Consider the following 27,409-nt stretch of genomic DNA (forward strand, 5'->3'; position numbering starts at 1 on the left):
CCCCCCCCTCCCGGTTGGGTCGGTGAACCGCCCCCCCCCCCCCCACCCGAGAAAAATTTCTAGCTACGCCCCTGAATTCTGTCATCACAAGTTACGTGAATTGACCGGCAAACTCATAAGGATACTACAAATTTCACCTAGCCAACACAGCTTGTTCTCAGAAAACGCACGAATATGGTGATAGGATCTGTTGGCATACTGTAGCAATAGTAGGTGCACGCTAGCTTACGCATTGTTGCAATACTTCAGTTGTCACACGGCTACAATGCTTAAGACACCACAGCAGTAAGTGTAAGTGCACAAGAAAAAAAGGCAAGCACATCAATCATAAATTTGACTACAGCAGCCACAACATACCCTGTTTCATGTAGCTAAGATACTAGCTAATAGGTAGAAAGTATATGCACAAGTATACCTAGCATAGATACTTGCCTACCTAACTTAACACTATAAGAGTTGCAGTGCATATGGTGCTTGTTCTAGACACCAGTATTTTTGTCAAAAATACTTCTACAATTAGTTATAGCACTTTGTATTCATCCACCCAGTAATAGAACTCTTACCGATAGCATTATAATTTGGACTTGCTGGTTAACATTTTCTACCTGAACAGCGCCAAGTAGAATGAGTAATTTTAAAGGACTGCCCACTGTGCTGATGAAACACAAGATGAAACAGAACACATGGAAAGGGACCCAAAGTATTAGAAATAATTCTTGAGAGCTGTAGAATTAAGCCTTCTTGGTTGATTATCACTATTAAAATTACACTAGTGCCAATCAGAATGTTCTGTGTGGTCATGTTGAAATCAAATTCATTTGATGAGCAACATTGCAATAAGCAGCAAATGCCATAAGAGTAAGCAGACATTTAAGCACTATGTGCGAAGTAGTGAACTTCTTTAATGAGACCGTATCAATACACTGAACTATCTACCAGCTAACTCTGTGGTCTATGCTGTATTGACTTAAAGTGAAAAATAATGTAACTAGACAGACTCGCAACTGCTACAATGCCTACATGCATGCTTCGGAATAGCTTGCCATGAATATAAAATAAAATAGTGAGCTTACTAGAAAACACCTCACTGGTGTAGTAGCTGCAGCACAGTCAGTACTGGCCTTCATGTATCATTTCAAGAAGTTCCAAGCTCGTCAAATGTGCATTTGCCAGTGGCATTTATTCTGCGAACAAGACAAATAATTTTAAATATGTTAAACAATGCTAAGCACGCCGTGCGCTTAGACCTCTGACAAATTTGGCCCACTGCACTTTGAATTCTTACATACGCAGATACTGCACGAGCGTGTAGCATAAACAGATGAAAATCGGAAATAAAAGCTACAGCATGAGAAACAGTTTCAAAACAATGAAACCAAAATAAAAAGTAATGAATACACTGTGTACTTAGCAAAAATTAAATGTTAATCGCAGCCAAGCGATTGCTGAAAGAAAAAATACTCATCACAACATGTTGGGTCTAGTTTTCTTATAGAACAAGATAATGTGTGCAAAACAGCTATGAACACAAATAAGCAGCAAGTTGCATAAATATTTAGTCAATTTAGTAAGCTGTGTTGAGTAATACGTCGACTAACTTATCGACGAATGATACTGAGATCCTACTATTTGGAACACGTACACTTCATACATACCTGCCTCGACCATCCAGATTACACGTTGCACCACGGCAGCCATAGCCAAGGAGTCCCCTCCGTTATGTGGTCACAGCCTCGCCACTACAAAATAAGTTATGCGTTACCTTTCAGCAGTAGCCCATTAATGCTGTCACATGGTGAACACATGCGAGGAGCACCTAATAATAGTCACGAGAACAATGTTTGCACAAGTGCAGGGTGGCAACAGTGCACATGATAATATGGCCCCTTCATGTCAGTAAAATTTTCATGATACGCAGGAGCAGCACATCACAAACAAATGTTTCTTTACATAACAATTCATTTCTTTTTTCTTTCATCAGCAACTTTCCCGTCATGTTTTGTTGCGTATAAGTTATGTCAACACACCTTTTCTTAAAAACTCCGTTTTCTCATAAACTGCTCGTAAGCCGAAAACCTCATAAGCAGAGATTATTTACGACGTCGAAGCATTTATAAGCGAGGAAACGGGATTGCGCTAAGAATCGGTGAAGAAGCACATGGGTCGCTATTATACAACTTCAGCAGAAAAGGGGGAGCTCACGCACAGGCGCACATGATGATCACGATTATTTCTGAACGTAATATTTCTGATAGGAAGAAGACGCTTTTCAAGATTTTCAATTTCGCTTTGACGCAATAAACTCGCATAACTCAATTCTGCCAACCGGCGCTTATCAAGCATCAACACAGGTATTACTGTTGTCGTGGGAGTACCGTTTCCTACGTTCACGCATTCTGTGCACACATGAGGTGCACGCACAATACGCGTGTAGTTAGCAAGCACGATTACTTACTTACCTTTCGAACGGTACGACGCGGTCGAAAAGCGCTCTCCAAGTTGCCGGTGCTGCATCGACGATGTTACTCCCAGCCAGCGCCTCCTCTATTTTTCTAAAAATAAAGGAGGCGCTGTCACAGCATACATGCCGCTGCGTAGTGGACGAGCTCAGGCACGCTTTTGATTCGCATGCTTTCTTTTCGACGTGCACCCAACTTTCCAAAACCAGACACAAAGGCAACGAACGCACTACCCGGCCCGAAAACAGTTGCTCCCAGCCATGAGGGACGAAAGTTCCTCCATTTAAAGACGAACATAGGGGACATCGCCGTTCCTCCTTTAAAGGATCAAGGGTCACTCCCCCCTTTTTTTTAGAGTGTACCAGCTAGAAACCTAATGTACTATTCTGTAAACCAGTAGCGCACCCAGGATCTCTGGCAGGTGGGGCGGGGGGGTTGACAGTTTGTCAATACCATCTAAACAGCACTAATTTTGATTCCGTCACGGGAAATTTAAAAAAAATGTTCTTTTTGCGAATGTACAGACGAGTGCGCGTCTTACATCTTAGTTGCAGTACTCAAATGCGTAAGGAAAGAAAAGGGGTTAAACAAAAGGAGGGGGGATAAGTCGGCCTCAGGGGGGGGTTACAACCCGGGGGGGGTTACAACCCCGGAATCCCCCCCCCCCTCCCGTCGGTGCGCCACTGCTGTAAACCATATATCGTTATAATCACGAAGACTTGGTTATACCCCGACGTTGGCGACAGTAAATTACACCCCTGCGTTACAAGACTATGGATATCGGCTGCTCACCTCCGTATACTCTGTGGCCATCGACTGGGCTGCCGCAAATTGCAGGTCATTGCTATCGATCTTCCTCGTTATAAGAAGGCCCCCACCGTCCTGTCGCTTCGGCGTGTATCCGCCTGATTTAGAGTTTATATTTAGGCATAGCTTGTGAGTGGCCATGCATGACAATAAAGTGGTGACCTCTGTGGTGCGTAAACTTAAGCATTGCTTCAGAATACACCTTGCACAGCATGAATGTAAATTTAATCGGAGGCATCACCGTTATATGGAAAGCATTTAGTCACCCGCTGCATTATTTCATCGCTTCGTATAGATTGCAACATATGCGTTGGATCTGCAGATTTTTATGCAATCTCCACTAGTCTTTATATTTACTAATCTACCTGAAAAAAGCGCTGTGCAATATTTAAAGTTCATACAGATGATCTTAATGGGATCAGTGGGAGTTTTCATCACCGTGCCTCATTAGCACAGGTAATAATATTTGTGATAAATAGCCCTTTTTAGCAATTGCAAGTGACAGCGTTGAACTCGTGCTAGGTCGGGATTTGTTTTTCTTTGGTTAACTGGGGCGGCGACTTTACGGCGTCCTACTCGCCAAAGCACATAGTCGATCAAGTCGTATATGACCATCTAAGTCAACTAATTTAAAACCCACCCGCAACTTCCATAGCACTTCCTGTCTTTACACGATCACTGTGCTTTTGTTAGTGCTTCGCCAGTTCCGCAATACATATTTAACACACCGCTGTCTTTTGGTAAAGTATTTAATATGGTCTTCAGCTGTGTGGGATCGTCCTGCTACTCTTGTTCATTAGCTTTCTTTCGAAGCCTCTCATTGGAATTCCCCAAAACGTTCTGCAACATGAAATGCTTGGCGGGTAGATACTGTTAAAACGCTCATTTCTCAAACGTGCCGAATAGGCGGCGTGGTGCACTAAAGTGTACAAGCACTTTTGCAGCTCTGCCTCCACGGGGTAATTGACTGTGCGTAAAGTGCTCGAATGCAGGGGCAATTGCCTACTGATGAGACCATCACGAAAGGCGGGGGGAGGGGGGGGGGTCGCTGACTCACTCGCCCTTTGGTCAGGTCTAAATGCCTAGGCAACGCACCCATAATGGCAAGAAAGTTTGGCATGCTCTATGACATGCACACAGACGGTGCCAAGAATTTACAGGGCTCGCAGAGGCCAGCGTAGTGACAGCGTAGGATTCGACAAAAACGCCCCTTTGACGGAGCGCTTGTCAATTGCCGGTGCGCGTGTCACTTCTGGTATTCTATGAGAGCTAGCCTGCGATCAAATTCCGCAGAAACGTGACCATAGAAATTACGGGCACCCATGTAGCGAGGAATCACAAAGGGTGTGGGAATGGGAGAGAGAGAGAGAGCCATGATGGGAAAGAGCGCCGGAGGCTTGCCTGTAGTCTCTGCTAGGAGGTTAGGCACAACCTAGTGGGTGGTGGCTTAAATTAATTTGTAACCTCATTGGCTTGGGGAATGTCGAGGCAGGCAAGCAGTAGGCACCTCCCATTTTTAGTTTGTTGAAATGTGTTTTGAGACTTTATGGAACCCATTCCTTTCAGTCTAGACAGTAATAACCAAACTGATAGATTAGTAAGACTCCGTACGATACAATGCTAGTCTGGGCCATAACCACGTGGTGATAAAACAGTGAGACTTGGTTAGTCATACGTAGGGACAGTTCTCCTAGGCTCTATTTTAGGATAAGTGGGAGACTAAGGCACTGTTTACTTCTGTGATTGTGATCAGTATTATGCAAACTTTGCATTTGACTGTGTAAATATTAGCGCCACAATATATCTCCAAGTTTGTTAGCCCCTACCTGCATCCTGCTTCATCAACGCCGATTATCAACTTAAAGAGACTTGTCTAACTTCAAGGAGAAAACTAATTTTCCTGCCACTTTGTAGACATGGCACCTCATGTTCAAATTGATGCGTGAACAAGTGGTCGTTGAACAAATCAAAGTTACTGTCGCCCATATTGGATTATATGGCTATGCGGCGTTCTTGCATTGCAGTCGCATCCAAAAAACAAACACGTGACCTTCTGTTCTACAGCTGCGGACGTATAAAAAGTCTGCCACCGCGGATAGACTAAAGCTTGTGATGCTCTTGAGTAGCTGATACCGAATTGTTTGTCGATTGCCGTTCCTCCCCATGATTTCAACCTAGTAAAGGGACACGTCACCACAATTATATAGAAATACACGAGAACCGGCACTTAGGATTTTCGTACGCGCTATGTCAGGTGAATGCAACGCAAACGACAAAAGGAAAATGTGGAAATTGTCTATCATAATTTTCAGTTTTATTTTCAAAATGTAATTTTTACAGCTGCTGCATACAGCTACTGTATGCTGTAATGTGTACAGAGGCTGCAGGAGATTAACTGCGTTAAAGACAGGCATAGGCAGCGGGGGGAAAAAGCTGCTGAGGCACTCATGGCATCAAAGTGGGGCGCCAAACATAAAACGCACGAGAATGCACCTAATGTGCAGGAAAGGCAGGTAGAAATAAGGCATATCTTGCAAAGATACGAACACGAGTAAATGGTGAAACATTCCGACATGAATGTAGAGCCTTCTTTAGTCTTGTAAATGACCTTCACCTAAAACTTGTTCATATCAAAAGTAGTGCCTTTTCTGTATTGCAAGTACGAAATATTTGTTGGGCTTCTAAATGCGCATGCAGATGGAGTCAGTGGTTTTCGGAGCTTTTTTTCACAAGATATCACTTAACAATAATTTTAAGGGCCAAAGCCAATCAAAGGCAGCCCACAAGGCATGAAAAATAAGCAAAGTCCGTCTCAGCTATCAGTTATTCCTATAAATGCAGATATCCTGTTTGGTAAACATTGGCAGCGAAGAAGAACTTTTACCACAGACATAGAAGCAACATATTTGTGGCCCCGAAATAGATAGTGAGAAACGTGGATACAATTCGATTACATCGCGCTCAGGAGACGAAACAATTAGGGCACTAGCTTGAGTTTGAGCTTGCTGCGCTAGACGATTCAACACCGACGACTATAGAGCCGTGCATAGATCTCGTATTGTCAAAAGAAAAATGAGCACTTCCGCGGCGGGTTCATGGGCGACCCCGGGGTGCAGGAGAAGACGCGGCTGAATTCCTCGACGTTCCGCAGGAACCGAAGAGGCGGCGGTTGCATGCCGCACTGCGAGCGTCCCGTGGCAAGGAAGAACAGCATATCCTCCGTGATGGCCGCGACACCGCTGCCCGAGCGGATCCCGCGACGCAGCGCATTCCTGGTGCCAGAATCACCAGGAACCCCGGACCTGAAGGAGCAAGCGAAATAGAGAATAATTAACCAGGTTAGATAGATAGATAGATATAGATAGATAGATAGATAGATAGATAGATAGATAGATAGATAGATAGATATAGAGGAGGTCAGGTGTTGAATTGGCAGCATCGTGCTCAGCAGCTGAATGCCATAGTCTTAAAGACGCAGTGGCGGTTAATCTGACGTACGTTCAAAGTGGTCTTTGAAATAGTCATTGCGGCATGGTTGTCAGGATACCTACTTTTGTCTGGGAAACGTAACATCAAGACGTTCGGTTCTTTAATAATGCGTGAGCATTATTTGGCGAGTAGCCCAGCAAAATCTGTCAATCACGCGAAAATAATGCCTTGGATATGCGCAAAAACCGTCCATATGTTTTGGTTGTGGTGGTGCTGGTCATGTGGTGCGCCATTGCCGTCGTCGCATGCTTCCTTTAGCGAACATCTAGCGAGCGCCACCTTTCCCCGCTCAGTTTTTCTCTTCGCAATCCAGCCTTCGTACTTCTTCCTTTTACCCTGATCGCCCACCCGCGTCTACGCCCCGCTCACCATCTCCACGCCGTCGCTCGCTTTCTCCGATGCGTCACCGTACCAGACCCACCCAGCAGCAAAACTGATGGCCGCAGTTCCCGAGGCACCAATTGCGTCCACGTCGCAATGCACAAGTCCTCGTCCCTCTCCAGCCAACGTAATTGAAGTGTATGTCGAAGTAATCGCCGTCCTGGCACTTGTCAATAAAGGAGCCGCGGTATCCATATTTTCCGACAAACCCTGTCGCATAGTGAGAAAGGTTCTGACGCCTTTATCCGACCTGTGCCTTCGAACCACGAGCGCTCAAAACATTACGTTTCTCCCTACCTTTACTGCTCGAGTCTTCAGTCAAGGACGTCTGTATACCGTCAAATTCGCCATGCTACCCTTGTGTTCCCATGAAATTATTAGGCTGGGACTTCCTTGCAAATAATAACAACTAGCTTTCTGCACTTCACGGTTTCCAGACAATCGAAAACCGCCCTTATAGTGCTAAACTGCTTGTTTCCGAAGACAATGCCATTCCTCCGAGCTCTTCCCTGCTTGTGGCTGTGTCCTGCGCCGCTACTTCTGATGACACTGTCCTCTTTAGGCCCTCTGGAGTGTTCATTCGCCGCATATGTTCTGCACTGCCCTTTGCTCTCCTTACTCTTCACAGTGGCGTCACGAAGATGGTCGTCGACCATCCCGCGGTATTCTTTGCACCTTTATTTCTTGGGGAATGCCTAGGCCTCATTCAGCCAGTCGACACCTTTTCTATCTTTGATGCTCCGGCCGCTCCTACTTCTACGGAACTTCTACGCACTTACATGTGACCCTGCGGTTGATCAGTCCCTCCTAGGCGCTTTCCACAGCTCCATTGACGACACGTCATCTTCCGAACGAAGCCAGCTGCACACTCTCCTGCAGAAGTTCCGCGCTTCTTTGGATAGCCCTGCTTCCGGTTTAGGTCACACGTCGACTGTTTTTAACCAGATAGATATAGGCAGTTGTGCACCTCTACGGCAACGCCTTTATCGGGTATCCGCCTTGGAGCGCCGTGTAATTGACGATCAGGTTGCTGACATGATCGTTGTTCAGCCCTCAAACAGTCCCTGGGCGTTACCGATCGTTCTTGTGAAGAAAAATTATGGCTCTATTTGGTTCTGCGTCGACTACCGACGTCTGAACAAGATAACTCACAAGGACGTTTACCCGTTACCGCGCATCGATGATGCCCTCGACTGTTTTCAGGGAGCGCCGTTCTCTCCTTCGCTGGATTTACGTCCCGGATACTGGCAAGCGCCTATGGCACCATCTGATCGACATAAAACAGCATTTGTGGCACCTGACGGATTATACAAATTTTCCGTGGTGCCTTTCGGCCTGCGAAACACTCCAGCCACTTTTGAGAGGATGATGGATAATATTTTGCGCGGCCTCAAATGGAGCACATGTCTGTGGTACCTGGATGACGTAGTTGTCTTTTCCTCTGATTTCCGCACACATCTCAGCCGTCTCGAGCACGTTCTGAAATGCCTCTTTTTGGTGCCCGAAAGCTCACCATTCTTGGCCGTGTTGACTCGCAAGATGGCATTCTTCCGAATCCAGCCAAGCTGCGCGCAGTCGCCGACTTTCCAAAAGAAAAGAAGTTAAAGGAACTTCAAAGTTTTGTTGGTTTATGCTCGTATTTCCGATGTTTCATTCGAAATTTCGCATGCATAAGTGCACCCTTGACAGGCCTTCTAAGCGGCGACAAAGAACTTCCAGCTTGGTCACCTGCCTGCGAGGACACCTTCACAAAATTACGCCGCCTGCTAACCTCGCCAGCTATCCTCCGCCACTTAGACCCTGCAGCCCCCACCGAGGTGCCGTACTCGCGCAGCGTAAATTGGGGTTCGATGAATATTGTTACTGAGCCGCACTCTGACAAAAGCCGAACCTAATTATCGGTTATAGAGAAAGAGTGTTTAGTCAATATTTGGGCCCTTGGAAAATTTCGCCCTTATTTATATGGTCACACTTTCGACGTCGTCACTGACCACTATGCCCTTTTTTGGCTGTCCACCCTTAAGGACCCTTCTGGCCAACTTGCTCGCTGAGCCCTTAAGCAACAGGAGTTCGACATCCGCGTTCTTTACCCTTCCGGCCGCAAACACACAAACGCTGACGCCCTTTATCGCTCCCCAGTCCCAGCTGACAGTACTCGCCTGTCCGCCCTTGAGCACACACTTGCATCACATGCACTGCGCAACATGCCGTCCGGGCAGCTCAAGGATCTCATCAGCATCCTTTCTGATCCATCCACCTCTTCACCCCCTCGCGCTCTTCGTCACCAGGCTACGCACTTATTCATTCGCGATGGCCTTCTTTATCGTGGTAACTACCTTTCTGACGGTCGCAAGTGGCTTCTTGTGATGCCCCGCCTTCTCCGTGGCACCTGCGACGCTTTCCAGGCAGACCTACAGTGCGCGCATGCCGGCCTCTTCAAGACGTACTCTCGGCTACGCCTCCGATTTTATTGGCGCCGCATGTATAACTACGTGCGAAAGTTCATTCGCTCCGGTGCTCAGTGCCAATGACACAAATTAACTCCCAGGCAAGTCTACGCGTCCAAACCCCTTCCCTGCCCTAGTCGACCCCTTGATCGTGTTGGTATTGACATATACGGACCGCTACCATCCACTCCAGCAGGGAACCGCTGGATTACTGCTGCAGTGCATCATTTGACCCGTTACGCTGAAACAGCCGCTCTGCCGACTGCCACCGCCCGCGACGTTGCATCGTTTCTGTAACGCCATTTCGTTCTGCGCCACGGTGCCCCTCGTGAGCTTCTGAGCGATAGAGGCTGAGCCTTTCTTTCCGATTCGTTGAAGGCACTACTCGACGAATGTCGCACAAGTACAGTGTAGCATCCGCAAAATAACTGCATGACAGAGCGTTTCAACTGTACTCTTGGTGATATGCTATCAACGTACGTCGCCTCTGATCATTCAGAGTTCTCCCTTTCGTGACGTATGTGTACAATACTGTGGCCCAAGCAACTACTGGATTTTCCCCGTACTTTCTCCTACATGGACGAGAACTATCTAATACGTACGTTCGATACAATTCTTTCATATAAACCTGACGCGTCCGAAAGACATCCTGAGGAATGCCGCCAGCATGTTCGCTCTTTTTCCACCGAGGACCAGTGGCAGCAGCAATCCCGTCAACCTGCCGACCGTTCTGCACCAACATTTTCCTCTAACTTTCTGGTCTGGCCTTCGGGTACCCTTACCACACCTGGCCACTCCGCTAAATCTGGCCAGTCTGCTAAATACCTTGGACCCTACCACGTTCTGGAGCAAACGTCCTCGGTCAAATACCTCGTGGAGACCATCACGCCATCGACATACCTGCGTCATCGCGGCCGCGAACTTGTCCACGTCTGTCGCATTAGGCCGTACAACGACCCAATAGTAGTGTCTTCGCCTTAAGCTGCCAGGATGGTGCCTTTTTCTGCGGAGGGCGATTGTGAAGAGTAGAGTGTGCTTCAGCAGCATCGCCACGGGCATGAACTCGTGAATAGTGTTTGCCTGAGCTCGTTGGTTGCACATATCACAAATAGTTTCCAGAAGAACGTATGGACATGGACAGAAAGGGACGACGACACACGCTGGACTAGCAAATGAATGTTTATTCTTGGTTTCCCACACCTTTTATAGCACACGACAGCCAATGCTTTTTGCTTTTGTCATGCCAGTTATCCGTCTATCAGAGCGAAAAGTCGTCTTTGCGCAAGTAGTTTTGTTTTTCCTTTTGTGTTAGTAGTATCGATGGTGCACTGATGCATGATTGACCGCTTCTGTCAATGGCCATGGCTTCTAAAATTTCGCGCGTCAGCTTGTCTTTACTTGTTTCTAAAACCTGTATGTCGTAAAGTTGTACGGTGCAATGGTGCTGGCGATGATGAAAAGCGAGATGCCCAACGGAGATTCCTTCTAAAGATGCTGCATGCTCTCTTGTCCTGTCATTGACACACCTGCCTGTTTGTCCTATATATATTTGGCCACGTGATAAAGGTATATCATATATCACCCCTGTCTTGCAGATAGTGTACTTCTTCTAGTGGTTGATTGTGCACTGCTTATTTTTCTGGTCATTGTTGACTCGCGCACACATTGAATATGCCTTGTTTGGTGCTGAACATACAACCGTGACGCCTTCCTTTCCGGTTATCTTCTTTAGCTTATGGGTTAGGCCATGTATATAAGGCACAACTGCGACCTTCTTCCTTTTCTGTTGGCTCTTTTCTTTTTCTTGAGGCTTGCTGTTCGGGAGTTTTATCTTCTTTAGCAACCCTTCGGCGACAGTTGTAAGCAGGCCTTTCGATTAGCCAGCGTTGTTGAGCCTGGTTACCTGGTGCATGAAGCTTTCTTTCATGAGGTGATGACACGACTTCTTTAGGGCGGCTTGTAGCACTGTGGTCACCATGGCTCGTTTTACATTCTTAGAATGGTCGGAATCGTATTGCGGGAACCCGTTGCAAGGGCGGGTCTCGTACTTCCAGCATGTGTGCTGCGTTTCGAAGGTGATGATGATGAATGAATAAACATTCAGTTGCTAGTCCAGCGTGTGTCGTCGTCCCCTTTCTGTCCGTGTCCATACGTTCTGCTGGAAACCATTTGTGCTATGAACTCGTGGTTGCTGTCGTTGGCAGAACGCTTTGACTGCTGCCCGTTGGCCAGCGTCCGCTGCTAATAAACCTCCTAGCAAATGTAAAACTAAGGAACGTGTCAGGACTAACGTGCCGAAGTGCCCTGAATGGGAGCAAGACCTTCGAAACTTCTTATTCCGCCGCTGTAATGACAGACACATATAATGAACACGTTCACTTTACCGTGAGGCAGCTCTGTAGGCTTCCAGCGCAATCTCAGCGGCAGCGATGTCCATGAGGGCCTCCTGGCTGCCGGCGCAGGCCGCTTTCTTCTCCAACGCTTTGCGGCTGCTCGGCGACATCCAGCTGCGGATTCTCCGGTCGGCGTCCAGGAACGAGCCCCTCTGTGTGTCAACGCGATAAGCATAATGTAAGAAGTATTAGGCGTAAAATCGCAGTACTGGTGGTAAAACCCATGCTCTGCTTGCGGCATTAATCACCAGCCACTTACTGAAAGTGTACCAAAAATACTCGGGCTTCTTCGCCGCCTGTCATGCAAATGAATTTTAGCGTGAAATAATTTTTGATGCTGCAACACTGCCTCTGCTACCTTTGTGTTTCTTTCTCCATTGTAACTGTAACGTCCCAGCAGAAGTGGTCACGCTAGCGGCTTCTTCTGCATGACGCGTGCTCCACCACAGTTCTTCATTGCGTTATTATTCTCACGCAGCTAAGGCATACAACGTGCATCCATTTTGTAGTGAAACATCTGCAAGGACAATTCCCCGAATGTCTTGCCGCATTTCTTGCCATTCGTCATTCTTTTTTTTTCTTTTTTGGCATAGAGGGCGCTTGCTGAAACGGCATATAAGGAAACCATGCTATACTATTATCAGCTTAATGTTTGCAAAGGTACTACCGACGCGACTTTCTTTGGTATCATTGTGTAGATGAAAGAATTTATTACTCGATCATGCATGGGTTTGCGTGCACACATGGCGTTGTTGTCACGCGGCTCATGACGTCATCGGACACAAATTTAGCCTCTCGCTCGGAGTTCAGAAAGGCATACTTCGGAAGTACGTTTGTTGATCCCAGCTGCACTGGTCGCGCTTCGAGAGCTCACTGTGCCATAGTAGGTATAATCTATCAAACTCAAAGCTGTGCTGACCAGGAGTAATAAGGACTACAAACCTGCACTTTGTTGCCCAAACTGGACGGTTGCTCGGCTGTGGTAGCTTCGCGTTCGACACGTATGTTCCAGATGGCGTTAAGAGCCTTGGGCAGCAACACAGAGGGGTGCCATTACGCGCCCACCACCTTCGACCACAGCGAGCTCAGTACAAATAGGGAGCAAGCACGATTGCACGACGAGACCCCAGGAACACCACTAGCTGTCATAAGTTAGGCATGTAAGCTTTGTAATGGGCGAATAAAGGTCCCTTGTCTATTTCACTGCGTTATTTTTTTACTCGAGTGCCCACAGCCTCAGCAGCACGTACAAGAGCTTCCACGTAGCACACGGCGGCTACGTCACCGATGCAGTCTACTGAATTAAGACTTAGTGACTCCAACCAAATGAGAGAATGGATTAGCCTGACGTTCCGGAACCCATTCGGCTCCTTTTTCAGGGGTTTTTCTTCGGAGGTGGCGGTGTAACTCCAGTGCCCATAGTCTCAGCAGCACGTACAAGAGAGCCCACGGCGGCTACGTCACCGATGCAGTCTACTGAATTAAGACTTAGTGACTCCAACCAAATAAGGGAGTGAATTAGCCTGACGTTTCGGAACCCATTTGGCTCCTTATTCAGGGGATATTCTTCGGAGGTGGCGGTGTGCAACTTTTAAAAGGTACATCGTAAGAAAGGAGTAGGGGGAGAGAGCGAAAGGTGGGGAGACACTTGACAGGGAACCTGTTCTTGACAGACGGCAAAGGAGGAAAGGATGGCTGAGGCGTTGCTGGTCGGCTGGGGTGACCGATGCTGGGGGCGCTTTACCCGCGGGAATGTCGCTGAGTGGAGGTGGGGGGTGGCGGGGGGAAGCGAGATGTTTGGGGTTGATGACCGAGTGCGGGGGGGACTTTTCTATTCGTCGTGTCTCTAAGTCCACGCACATACACATAGGGTAGGTTGTCCGTCACGCAGTTTACATTACGCGCCGTATTCTGAATGTGTCATGACTCCAGCAGCAGCCTTTTTGGCGAGTTTGTCTCTGTTTGAAGGATTTGGGTTTCTTGGAAAGAAATATTGTGGTCGGTGTCTTCGGAATGTTCCGCGACGGCCCTGCGTATTCGGTGGACTTTTCTGACGTCATTCTCATGTTGTCTGGTTCTTTCTTCTAGATGTTTTGTTTCTCCGGTGTACGACGCCGGACAGTCAGCACAGCTGATTTTATAGACGACGCCTTGAGTTTTTTTTTTCTTTTGTTGTACGGTCTTTTTGTTTGGGAAGGAGGATATTCAATGTGTTTATCGGTTCGTGCGCAACTTCCAGGCCTTCGTTTTTCAATAATCGGCCGAGAGCTTCACTGGTACCTTTGACGTATGGGATGGACACTCATTTCTGTGGTAGGGGAGAAGTCAACGGTTGGAGGTCTAGTAGTTTCTTTCTTCTTTTTTGCTATCTGGTAGGTTTCCGAATGAAGTCCGTTGTATAGCCATTCCATCTAAGTTCGTTGAGAATGGTTCTGTCAGGTGCCCTTTCAAGTGTTTCCCCACCTGCAGCTCTCTCCTCCCTCCTCCTTTCTTACGATGTACCTTTTAAAAGTTGCACACCGCCACCTCCGAAGAATACCCCCTGAATAAGGAGACGAATGGGCCCCGAAACGTTGCGCTAATAAACTCCCTTATTTGGTTGGAGTAACTCTCCAAGTCTTAATCAATTTTCCCAACCAGACAGGTAATTCTGTTGAAATGTGTAGCTTCATGTCTACTGAATGTTTTTTGCGAGCTTTTCGCGATAGAAGCGCACCAAACAGCTAGTCTTCTATCATTTTTCTCAAACAACCATTGAATAATTCGTCAGTGCAAAAAATAATATGATTCACATAAATACGACTGTTGATAATGTGTATGTGTGGTCGTCGATCTACGCCCCATGCATTTGCTAGTTTCCCGCGAGTAACAGAAGCGCTGACATTCAATCTTAAAATATTGATTCAGTCGCTCCTTCCAATGCGCCTATGTTTACGACGCCATTGTAGTACAAGGCACTCACAAGGGCACCTTCTCCCTTACCTTTGGACCAAGAGCCTCGACTAGCTCTCGCGCTATCACAAATCCGAGGCCGCCATAGTTTAGAGAGCCAGGCCCGGCTATGTAGAATATTGGCGGAGCTCCGACCTCCATTTGAATGTACAGTGCGTTGCGCCAATAATTTTGGTGCACCAAGTATGAGAAGTGACCGTGCAGGTGCAGCAGGGAGTCATTCAGGGGCCAGCTCGGCGATGTCATCTTGTGGATGCGCGCGGCCTCCAGCCAGCCCGGAAACGCCGACGTGACGCGGGCAGGGAATGCGTCCTGGTAACTTCGCACTTGGCTTTCGATCGCCATTTGCGAGCTAGTGCCGACAGAGAGCCACATCTTCGGCATGAGCTCGGTGCGGTTTACGATGGCCGTGGCTTCCACTCGCGCTCTGTCATCCAGCCAAGAGGCAGACCTGGGTGTCAACCGTAGACGAGTGTAGGAGCCCGTAAGATACATATAAAAAAGGACTGTGTTGAGCTCTCTTGTATCCCCCTTAAAGGCTTTGGTAAGCAAGGCCGACATGACGCCTATGGTCTTCCGAACATCTGGAGACAGATGTAAGCGACGCACCGGCTTGTCACATTTTACCAGCTTTGGGTCCCTATAAACCCTACCTCATTTCAAGCACCTTAAGAAAGTAGCACGTCATCGCATACCAGGAACTCATTTCCTTTGTATGAAACACGTCATATCTGTCTCGACACTTCTCGCTCAACAACTATTGGATTATCGAACCAGTGAAACAGCTAATGGACTAACCTTATCAGGCGCACTGCTGCACGTTGCAGCTGAACAAAAACGTCGGTCACGGCCACTCCTACAGACCGGCTCTGCGCGGCTATGGCTGCGGCCCTCTTGAACTGCAGCGGCTGCCTGAAGCGAGTCTCGGCGAAAGCGTAGCAGTGTGCGCCCCGGTACCTCCGCACAGCGTCCATGCCGCCGTAGACAGCCAGCGACGCCTTGCGGGATAGAGCGAACGACACCTGCTGCACGAACCACCATCCCAGCAGCTCCAGCACCGTGGCTATTCGGAACCTGCAGGTCGATAACCCAAAGGCACGAACCGCGTGAATTGTAATATAAAAAAAAAGAAAGCAGTAGATGCAGGCAGACTTACGCTGCGACCTTTATTGGAATCATTGAAGAGTTGTCAAAGGCTCTACGAATACCCAGCGCTTCTGGCAATGCACTGGGACCAGGAGTTTGTGTTGTGTGTCAAAAGATTCATTACTTTAGAAGAAATGCCACATACCAGTGCTAATATGACTGCATAGCTAAAAGAGCTGCGGTAGCTAATAGAGCTGCTTCAGCAAAAACTAGGAACAGCCAACAGCGCATTTGAAGTATGGTCACTGAAGCACAAGCCGAGAAGGATATCTCAGCAATCATGACGCTTTTCAACGTGGTATGAGTTTGACTGACAATAAGCGCTGTTGTGGCGCCTGGACCCAGTATTAAATTCTGCTGAAATTGTCCTCCGCTATGCACCGCAAAGCATCACCGGCAATAAAGCATACAAAGTTCTTGGTTTACCCTACGTGCAAAATTAAATGCAGGCGTGATGTGCTTCTCCATTTGATCATCATAGGTTAAAGGAAACATACTTGTCACTATGTTAACGTAGCTAAGGTTGCAAAGGGAAAGAACTTTCGTCTATCCGCGTGACTTTTTGTCTACACAGTTTTGAAGTGTTTTTACCTTTGCAACGCTACAATACATGCCAACGTCATAGGGAACTCGTTTCATTCCACCTCTCTACAGTAAGTGATGGATCCCAAATCTCTGCGCCTCAAGGCCTCAACATTAGTTTATTTTGAAATTGCAGAAATGCAGCCAGAAGCCTTCGTGTGCAATGACAATCACACGAAGCCTGCAAGTTGAATTACAAGATCAGAGTACCCCGCGTCTATGTAATCACCATGGCGCTGAAAAGGCATGAAATACCTTATCGGCAGCACTTATATTCTCGTGGCTGCATTCGCCCCTTCCACAATTAATTCCGCGGTGGACCCCTTCTCTCTCAGGAGGCTTTGGTCTAGACCAACCTTTACACCTTCCCTTACGTGGGCCACAAAATCCAAGATTTTAATTTCATCTAGCATCTGCAGCAGACGCTCGCCACCTAATGAGAAAATGAGCAGGGGGTGGTTAGGGTCGAGAAACTGTATGCACGTGACTATATTCTAAGCCATCAATTGATAAAACAAACAAAAACATGTCCATGCCAGTAGACTTGGGTTTTATGCTCTTCAAAAGTGGAGTACGGAGAAGCGATGAACAAAAGGAGTCTGCTCTTACTGGAAGCTAGATGGATGCGGCACCGCATATCAATTGTTTATTCTACTTTTTTATCTTTTAAGCGAAGCTTGATAGGCTCACAAGTGTCGGCGGCGGTGGTGGTGGTGTCACGCTAAAAAGTGGGCTGATCCTGGTGATTGTGTAGAAAGGGCCCAAGCTGAATGGCACGTACCCCTGTGGATTTGGGGACCTGTAAAGCGCCCTTAAACTACCCTTGTCACACGTCGGACCTAAGGAGACAAAATCACTAGCCCTTCCATGTCGAGAAAATGGGGGTAAGCGAAGCTTTCCGTCCGATTCTAGCGTTAGGGCTTCCGAACCCAGGCGAAACGTCAGCGAAGAGCTGCGGATCCCGAGTTACGGGATCGCGATGTTGAGGCCAAACGTCAGCGATTTTTGCTACGTGTATGTATATAATGTTGTGCGCATGTAATTGTCCCATTTAATCAAACAATAAGTTTTTCAGGTTCGTATGAAAGTGCATTCCAGTAAGAACTGACTTTTCCTTTCTTTGATATCGAAGGGAATACAGGCTTCTCTGTGGAGTTATGCAGTCGCTACTCCATAAGAGAGGGCCGTAACTTTTGATTTGGCTACGTACGCAACCCCCGTAATCACTATCCCAAATAAACCAAAATAACTTCTAGTGACAAGGATATCACTGTCATCAAAAGCGCTGGATAAACGAATGGGGAATTACTATTTACACAATGCGCAATAACTTAACTACACCAGGGTGAAATTGCGTGACGCGCGCTGGACGTGGAAAGTTTTGCATTGAGCTTATTCATTCCCAGCCGTGTTTATATCTCTGGTCATCTCAGCAGCATAAGTGCGCTTTTAGCAGTAAGATATTTTTAGCAGACTTCTACTGCTTGTACAGAAAAACTTTGGCTATTTAAGCGGTTTTATCGCAGTCTTCAGTCTAAAAACATTTAGAGCCTCGATTAAATGTTACTAGCACGCTGGCAGAAAATTTTGCCTTCTTAAGAATAGAGATTTTTACAAAAAATAAGCTATCTATTTGACCATGCACGACCAGACACCTCAAACCAAAATTATTTTCCAGTCTTAGATGTGCCTGGAATTTGCAACGTCACCGTAAACACTCATGGTCGCACAACTTATAGAGAGTGCTATAACTTTGTCTCAGGTATTGTTGAATCTTTTCGTCACATGTTTTAGCGAACTTCGATATTGACTGGTTCTAGCCGGCTACTTTAGGAATTCGCAGAATCTATAGATTCAAGGAACATGTCGAGCTTTAAACACAACTGCTTAAATAACCGAGCGCGCAAATCACATAGCTATGCTGTCGGGGTAGCAACGGCCACGTTTAAAGCTACCCGCTTAACATGTACAGCTATAGAGTATTTTGGGCATTTTAGTACAGGGTCACCAGCAGCACGCACAAGAAAACACGTAGACATGGTAAGAATAGATGTGAGAGTAACGCCATTATTTCATTTTCCGCTATCCTGTACGCCCTCTGGCTTTCACATTACTTCTAAGGCTTTAAGCAATCATAGCTGCAAGTGGCGAGGTCGCAGGAAAAGCAAAGAAACAGCAATTTGGCAGTGGTGCTGCCTTCAGCTATACACAGACCTTAGTAAAGGAGGAACGGGAAACGCACCTGTATTCTTATTCTTATTCGCGCGTTTGCCGGAAATTTGATATAGAACGAGTTATGTATGCTGGACACGGAAAAATGAAGATATAACGATGTCCAAATTGCACACACCATGAATGACTCAGACAGGGTAAAGGGTCTGCTGCATGGTCTCGAAGGCCATGCCTTTGTGCTCTGCAAGTGTCCGAAATCATTGCAGGAAATGGAAATACATCATGGCCACCATGTTTTTGACACGACCTTTCGATTTCCACGCTGGGAGCCAGAAACATTAACTGTTTCGCATAAGCTGCAGATACTACTGCCTAAGTAAACGGGCAACATTACGGCGCTCACCTGCTGAAGACGGCATTGAAGGTTCTGCCGAGTGCGGTATCTTCCAGAAGAAGCCGGTCGTCCGGCTGCAACACGTGCGGGCTCAGGTGGGCGTTCAGGTACGACAGCCACACGGTGGCGCTCAAGTTAGGCGTCAGCAGGGCCATGTCGCGCAGAGGTAGTCGTAGCATGACAGCGTTGCTTTGGAGGTAGGCGTCGGACAACATATCAATCAACTCAAGTTCATCCCGCAAGAGCTTGTGGATCTGCTCCGAGGACGTCGAGTACGCGCCGTACGCATCGTAAAGGGCCCGGGCATACTTGAAACTCGCTCCCCGCACACGGGAGAGGTTCAGCCAACGCCTCCAGTGCTTGCTGGTCGGGATGTAGCTCATGGATAGGCTGTACCTGGTTTGAGATGACGATGGATGCCCGTGTTATGACTTGTTCTAATACCCTACACTCTAAGAAGTATTCCGGGGAAAACGGGAGTAACTGCACAGTTAGTCCAAAAAACGGCACTTTCGTCCCTCAAGGGAGTAACTGCAGGAGTGTGCGTGGCGTGTGCAAATTTTGGAGAGTAAGTGTACGATCCCTGGTCCGAAAGAGAGCAACGGCGAGGACGAACTGCAATAGTTACTCCCCATGCACTTTGCTGTTTTCGTCCGTCTCGTGGAGTGATGCGGCGAACGCGGTATTGTCTATATATCATGAATAGTTGGAAGTTCGTGTACTGTCTATCTGAACTAGATGTAAAGCAGCACTTTGCATCTTCGTGAGAAAATTGCCTGAAATTTAAAAGGTGGAATCTGAAGAGCCGTGCACTTCGTGTGCGTGTACACCATAAGTGAACGATACGCATTAAGCGCGCAAGTCGTAAATGGATTACCAGATTTTCTTGGCCAGTAGTACCTAAGGAGTTCCTTTCGTTCCAAGGAGATTATAAACTTAACTGAAGCGATGTGTAGCTCAAAAGGGGCAAGCTAAGCGATAGAGAAGTTGTCCTTCTCTGTCGTCTTGCGTGCCCCGTTTGCGCTCGCTACACGAAGATCACGTAATGTCTCAGTTTAAATAACGTAAGAATAATCGGGCAGCTTTCTTTATGTAGTCGCTTAGATTTGTAAGTATGCGCAACGTTAGACTCTCCCGGCATAGCATACACCAAATGCCGAGTCTCTTCTGTTATTGCCGCACCTGCGTTAAGCTGGTTAACCTCGACTCGGTAACGTGATTTGTCAACCGAGCTGCCATGGTGGAGTGGTTAGGGTATCCGACTTGTAAGCGAGAGGACGTGAGTTCGAATCCTACTTGCAAGTGCGTTTTTTTTCGCCCAGTAATTTTTTTATTAGCGAATAAATGGCTAATTTAATTAATTCCATCTTCGAGGAGCATCGGAAAGAATAACCGTTACTCCCTTGAGGAGCATCGGAAAAGAGCAACTGTTAGTCCTCCGCATGGGGAGTAACAGTTCATCCCCTCTCACTTACCCCCTAAAGGGAGGAATGGTTGTGGCAGATCAGTTCCTCCCCTAAAGGAGTAACCTCAATACCCCATTTCCTCCTTTTGTTCTTAGAGTGTATTTCTTCGCTACAGTAGACAATTTAAAGTGTTCCTTATATGCGATCAGAACAATCACTTTTCCCACCCACGGTTTGAAAGCCAGAAAACTAGCCTACGCTGCTAAAAAATTGGATGTGAATGTAACCACTCTGTGTCCTTTCTCATTTCTTCTGTGTTTCTCCTAAATGCGCTGTTGTTGTCAAGACATGACACAGAATAGCCCCGAAACAACTTTTGCATCACTTTATTGCTGAGTTTTCGAATTGATTGGAATACGAATGTTCCAGAAAGAAGACCACCAAATATATGCGACATGCAACCTTCGTGCTATCGTGCATGCCGCAGGCGAAAACCTTCTCGTCCAGCTAAAACTCTTCTAAAGAGCACTCCGATTACTCTATAAAATTTTACTTCACCTACAAACTTATACACTGTATAGAACCGAGACCGACTCCAAGGCTGCCGCGATTTTCCTTTGTCGTCAATGATGAGGATGTCTGTCCGAGACTCGGCCGTCGTGGTTTTCCGTTTTCAACATATTCTCGCCTGCGCCAAGAAAAGTTCGGGCAGCGTCCACGTTTCAGCGCTCTGTCATCTGGCTGCCGAGAAGTTCCGGTAGTCAACCGCGTCGGGGTATTCATCGAACGTTTCTTTGCGTTGTGTCTTCTCGTAACTATTGGCGTTCATATGTATTTTTCCTTTGGAGAGTCAGATGTGTTCCCTCTTGTTACTGAACGCACCCAGGTTCCATCGCTTCCTGAACTCGCTAACGAATGAGCAGCCTCACGTGGAAGATGTCGTCGAGAAAGTTCGCGTATGGACATCCTGGAATGGGACTGGCTGAAGACTACAGTGCTGAGATGCAGTGGCAACGAACGCCCCCCCCCCCCCCCCCCCCAAAAAAAAAAAAGCTGGTTAGAAGCTTGTCTTCAGCAATGTCTTTCTTGTAGAAAGCAAAAAAGCGAGGTGTTCTATCTTTACCCACCCACAGGTTTGTAGGTGTGTGATGCACTTGATGTTAAACCCTGCCGACCACCCGGACTTCAGGGGAAAACGTACAATTGTCGACTTCTGTGCACTCTTACACTGCACCACGACGAAAATTGGCGAGCGTCTTCATCATCATCAGCAGCCTATTTTTATCTCCACTGCAGGACGAAGACCTCTCCCTGCGATCTCCACTTATCCCTGTCTTGCGCTAGCTGATTGCAATTTGTATCTGCAAATTTCCTAATTTCAAAATTTCAACACCCCACCTAGTTTTCTGCCGTCCACGGCTGCACTTACCTTTTCTTGACACCCATTCAGATACGACAATAGTCCATCGCTTATCTACCCTACGCGTTACATGGCCTGCCCAGCTGCATTTTTTCTCTTAATGTCAATTAGAATATCGATTAACCCCGTTTCCTCTCTAATCCACACTACCCTCGCGCTTTCTCTTAATGTTATGCCTAACATTTTTCGTTCCATTCCTCTTTGTGCTGTCCTTAACTTGCTCTCGAGCTTCTTTGTTAACTTCCAAGTTACTTCCCCACACTTTAGTGTCGGTAGAATGCAATGATTCTACACTTTTCTTTTCAACGACAGTGGTAATCTCCCAGTCAGGATTTGGCAATGCATGCCATATGTACTCCAACCCAATTTTATACTTCTTTAAGTTTCCTTCTCATGATCAGGGTCCACTGTGAGTAATTGACCTAGATAAACGTACTGCTTTACAGACTCTAGAGGCTGACTGGCGATACTGAATTCTTGTTCCCTTGCCAGACTATTGAACATTATCTTTGTGTTGTGCATATCAATTTTCAGCCCCACTCTTGTACTTTCTGGATTTATGTCCTCAATCATTTGTTCTAATTCGTCCCCATTGTTGCTGAACAGTACAATGTTCCGTCATCTGCAAACCGAAGGTTGCCGAGATATTCGCCGTTGATCCTCACTCCTAAGCCTTCCGAGTCTAATAGCTTGAATACTCCTTCTAAGCATCAGTGAATAACATTGGAGAGATTGTGTCTCCTTGCCAGACCCCATTCTTGATAGGTAACACTCTAGTTTTCTTGTGGAGAACCAAGGTAGCTGTGGAATCTTAGTAGATATTTGCCAAGATATCCACGGCGACGATCTTAGTGGAATCGAAACTGTCATTTTCGAGTCCGTACGGATGTTGCTGAGGATTTTTCTCTTCCAATGGTGTTTCCAGAGCTCACGGCGGTTTCCAATGACAACCCTTCTTCCGGCCCGACCACAATATTTGTGTTCCTTTTTGTACACCTATTCCTCGTGTATTTATCTTCCGATGTTATCACATTTCTTGCGTGATCTTACTTTGTTACGACGACACACAACACCTCACAAGTGTTGTGTGGCGTCCACTCAGTTCACGTGTTCTTTTCACATCTTTGTGCAGGTTCTTTTCTCGCATGGGTACGGGTGTTGTGTTCTTGGTTACAATCTTCTCGGGGCCTTTAGCACGGTTTCCGCGCCAGATAATCCGATCTAATTCAACCTGATTCTTCCTTGTGGCATTTTGCTTCTCGTAGTGGTCGCAATGACATTCAAGTGCTTTTTCACGTTTCGTTTCTAGCGGTTGCAGGAACTGATTTGCTTTACCTTGTCGTGTTTTTTTTTTACTTTTTCAGAGTCATCTCATTTTCCTTTTTTGCCCTTGTTTCGCTATTCTTTCTTCAAAATGCGCACTCGAACAAAAATTCACAGGTGTAGCTACCTCCATTACAGAGCCACAGCGAACATATTCAATGCAGTCACCGCGATCGGAGCTCAATCCGCACAAAAACAACCTTTTCTGCAAACGCCCTCGATTCGATCTTCCCCGATTGCGTTGGCTTGAATAAATTCGCACCTTTTCTGTCTGCGCGCGTTGGAGTCGCCTTATCTAAAAAAACTTGATTTCCATTACTATACTGCTCCGTCCGGCTTCATTGTTGTTCTCTAGCCTTCTTTCTAATTCTTCAATCCTGACCTGTAGCTGAGCTTTCAAATTCGAAGTCTTCGCATACGTAGACGTCACTCTATTTTGTCCATCTCCATAAAGTTGCGTATTCTTCTGTATACGTTTTTCAGGGTCCGCCATTTAATTCTAAAAGCAAGCAAATGTCCTTCTGCTTGACAACTCTGTCGCGTCTCCATGAGAAGCCTACTCTTTGTTCTTCATGATCATGCGCAAAATTCGTGGTTCTGGCCCTATGAGCCTCGAAGTTGTCGCCGAAGTGTAAATTTGGTGGGTGAGTAAACATGCCGCTGTCTGCTCCGGGAGTTGGGCTGACGAGATGTGCTTCACGTATCTCCATGGGCATCTTGGCCTTCTGAACCTCGGGCCATCGTGTTGAAGGCCATGGTACGAATGGAGCTGACGTGAACGTGAGGTGCTCCCACATCGCGAACCTCAAGACGACGCCTGCAGCCACGTCAGTCCCCGGGCCAGCAGTGTCGGTGTCAGTCCCAGCCACAGTAGCACTCCCGGGTTTCGGAACTAAATGTAAAGAACTGAGACCGACGCAATGGCTGCCCTGATCTTCGTCCTTCATTGTCATCCTAATTTGAAATATTGTCTCGTTCTCGGGAAACACGCGACCTTTAGTCGAAGCGCTGAGCCCGGGTCTCTAACCGTCGACCGAGCACACGAAAAGCTCAAGCGCACGCGCGTGGATCAGATGGTCTTAGTCTGCCTCTTCACTGCTGTTCGTCAAAGCGGATGCCGGGACATGTCGCCTGGACTGGCGCGCTTATTCTTCTTTCTAATTCTGCGGCACATGTTGCAAGGTGTGGCATTCTCTCCCCTAAGAAGAGCATCGACTCGATGCTAAAAGAAGCAAATACACTACAGGGCGAATGTAGAACTACAGACGCTAAGACACATGCTCACACGAAAGTTTGCGGACGCTTAGTCGTAGAACGCACGGTCACATCACTGAGGTAATAAATGATTGTCTACGACAAAAAAATAAATAAAAGAAAATGAACGACATGGTCCAAGAACTATGGTGGTTATGGAGTGCGGTATGGTTTCAGGCGCGCAACGTGTACAATCTCGGATAGTTTCTTCCGACGTCAAGTTGGTTGGCTTCCGTCAGGAAGAACTTCGGAATTCACGTCACTCACTCGCCGCAGCGTTTTGTAGGGTCCGAAGTACCGGCTGAGAAGTATCTCGGATAGGCCTTTGCAGCGGACAGGAGTCCAGACCAGAACTCGATCTCCTGGTTTGTACTCGACATGTCGATGGCGGAGGTTGTAGTGTCGTGTGTCGATGCACTGTTGTTTCTTTATGTTCGTGCGAGCCAGTTGTCGTGCTTCCTAGGGGCGCTGCACGAAGAGCTCGGCGTGTTGGTCAAGTTGATCAAGACTGTCCCATTGTTTCAAGCATGGTCTGGATTTCACGACCGTAAACAATAGGTAGAACGGCGTGAAGCCTGTGGTCACTTGCGTAGCGGTGTTCTACGCAAACGTTACGTATGGAAGTACTTCATGCCACGTTTTGTGTTGTACATCTATGTATATAAGCAGCATGTCCGTCATCGTCTTGTTGTTGGCAGCAAAGTTCTTTTTATACAATGCGCCTTGTCGTGAACAAAGGGAAGACAGTCCGCGTGCTATTTGCCGGGGCAGAGAGGCATTGCAGCCTTCCATATGTTAGATAATAGGCCTTAATTCCTGATCTGCGCGCTGCTGTTTGGACAAATCTGTCATTCTTACAGCCATAACAAAAGCGCTGTCGTCCTCAATGTCTTGATCAGCAGGTTCGACAAGTGCGCGCAACAATGTGTCGGCGTCTTCGTGTGTGCACCCGGACATGTACATGATGGTTACGTCGTATTGCTGCAGGCGTATGCTTCACCATGCCAGTCGTCCAGAAGGATCCCTTAAGTTTGCGAGCCAGCACAACGAGTGGTGATCGGTCACGACCTTGAATGGACGGCTGTAAAGGTAATGTCGAAGCTTTGCAAGGGCCCATACGATGGCAAGCCACTCTTTCTCCGTAGTGGTGTAGTTCGACTGCGGGCACGAAAAAGTGCGACTTGCGAAAGCGATAAATGTTTCAACACCCTCCTACCGTTGTACGAGTAAAGTGCCCAGACCAATGTTACTGGCGTCTGTATGAACTTCAGTCTCGGCCTGTTCAGCGCTCACGCCAAGTGGTGCGACAACGTACAAGTGGTACAACGGACAAGTGGTGCGCCAGCTGTACGAACTTGTGTCCCAGTCCAAGGCATAATAACTTTCTTGAGAAGGCTCGCCAATTTGCCTCTAATAATCGAGTGATCAGCGCCAGCGCCTACTAGCGCACTGACATTGAGAACTTGTCTCCAGGCTGAGGTACAGGCGCCGTCAAATCTCTGGATACAGGCGTCATCGAATCTCCGTCGGGACGAGGTGGCGTCGATTGGAGGTCTTGCAGCACGTCGCCTATCAGCGGCCTCGCATGGAAAGGTTGCTGACGTCAGTTTTCCAAATGAGGGCTCAAAGACCGTTCCTGCGTCATCCCCAATGAACCCGCATGACTTGCACAGGATCGCTGCAGTAATGGCGATCGCGACTGGCGTCTTGGTGACTATGGCGTGCACTGTTAATTGGGTGATGAACTCTTCCATTTCGGGCGGCCTCTGTCTGAACCGGGGTCGAGGTGAATTGGCAGCAAAACCCTACCGTCCAAGTTGGTGGTAGGGGCACTGTCGATATACCTGACACGCCTCACCACAATTGTAACAAAGCGGTCATCGGTCACGCATGCGCCAAATGTCCGATTTACCTGTGGCAGGGCGGGCGTCTTGAAAGTAAGGAACCGCCTGTGCCGACTGTAGCGCAACGGGAGGCGGGGTGGTAACGGGAGCTAGTTGCACTGATGCAGGGATGGAGCGCCTCATTGTGTCTCCATAAGTCACACGCTGGAAATCGCTTGCCGCAGATGGCGATACCGATGTACGTAAGCTGTGCCTCAACGCGTCAGCGTAACTTGCGCGGCGAAATTTAGTGGCCTGGGGTGTTTTGTCGGGCAGAGGTTGAAGTAGCCCAAGCGCATGCTGCACTTCGTCATGCACGGTGTAGGCGATGTAGTTACGTAGGCTCGTCACAGACTACCGAAGGTGTTAGCTCGCGGATCACTTGACTGTCAGTGGCGAAAGCTCCCAGACGGACGGTTGTCGATGCAGCATTTACATGCCCGTCGTACTGGTTCGACAACTACTGCAGCGCGTTTTCCACAGCAATGGCTTGTGAGGAACTCAGTAACCGTCCTCGGAGGACTACTAACAAGCCCACCAAAAAGCTGCTCTTTGATACCCCGCATCAAATGACGGAGCTTCTTGTCTCCCGGCATGCTAGAATCGTCTCGCCTGAACAGACGTGTCATATCTTCCACGTACAGGTGCTCCCAGAATAATTCGGAACGTCGGACACCCATCTGCTTGTGGGCGGAGCGCGCCGGCGAATAAATACAGGCAAGATCTGCGCATGCGCGGTCTCCCTAGCGAGCAAGTTTCGCTCCCTAGTTCATTGGCGTTGTCTTGCGCCAAAAGGGTAGCGCTAGGTGCCCTTTAGGTTTGTGCAATGGGGCTGGGCGGATGAATGTATGTAGGTGGTCTGTAGCACAGTATGCACCGTTATCTATAAATAAATGCTTGT

General features: G+C 47.5%; 2 protein-coding genes across 2 annotated transcripts in view; both read right to left on the bottom strand.

Moving 5' to 3' along the window:
• LOC119462498 (uncharacterized) overlaps positions 1-27,409 on the bottom strand; it is a 127,166-nt gene that overhangs the window by 62,578 nt on the left and 37,179 nt on the right. The window lies entirely within an intron of this gene.
• LOC119462497 (endothelin-converting enzyme 1-like) lies at positions 5,700-12,235 on the bottom strand. The gene is made up of 2 exons (XM_037723842.2): positions 11,968-12,235; positions 5,700-6,568 (listed from the first exon to the last, which is right to left on the bottom strand). The coding sequence occupies exons 1-2, from the start codon at positions 12,084-12,086 to the stop codon at positions 6,328-6,330; spliced, it is 360 nt and encodes a 119-aa protein (XP_037579770.2). The 5' UTR covers positions 12,087-12,235; the 3' UTR covers positions 5,700-6,327.

The sequence above is a fragment of the Dermacentor silvarum genome, chromosome 8 (assembly GCF_013339745.2).
Source record: "Dermacentor silvarum isolate Dsil-2018 chromosome 8, BIME_Dsil_1.4, whole genome shotgun sequence".
Lineage (NCBI taxonomy): Eukaryota > Metazoa > Arthropoda > Arachnida > Ixodida > Ixodidae > Dermacentor > Dermacentor silvarum.

Excerpts from the sequence above, each read along its gene's own strand:
- LOC119462497 (XM_037723842.2), bottom strand. The coding sequence starts at position 12,086 with ATGTCGCCGAGCAGCCGCAAAGCGTTGGAGAAGAAAGCGGCCTGCGCC. Across the intron at positions 6,569-11,967 it reads GCCTACAGAGCTGCCTCACG|GTCCGGGGTTCCTGGTGATT; the intron begins GTAAAGTGAACG and ends TTGCTCCTTCAG.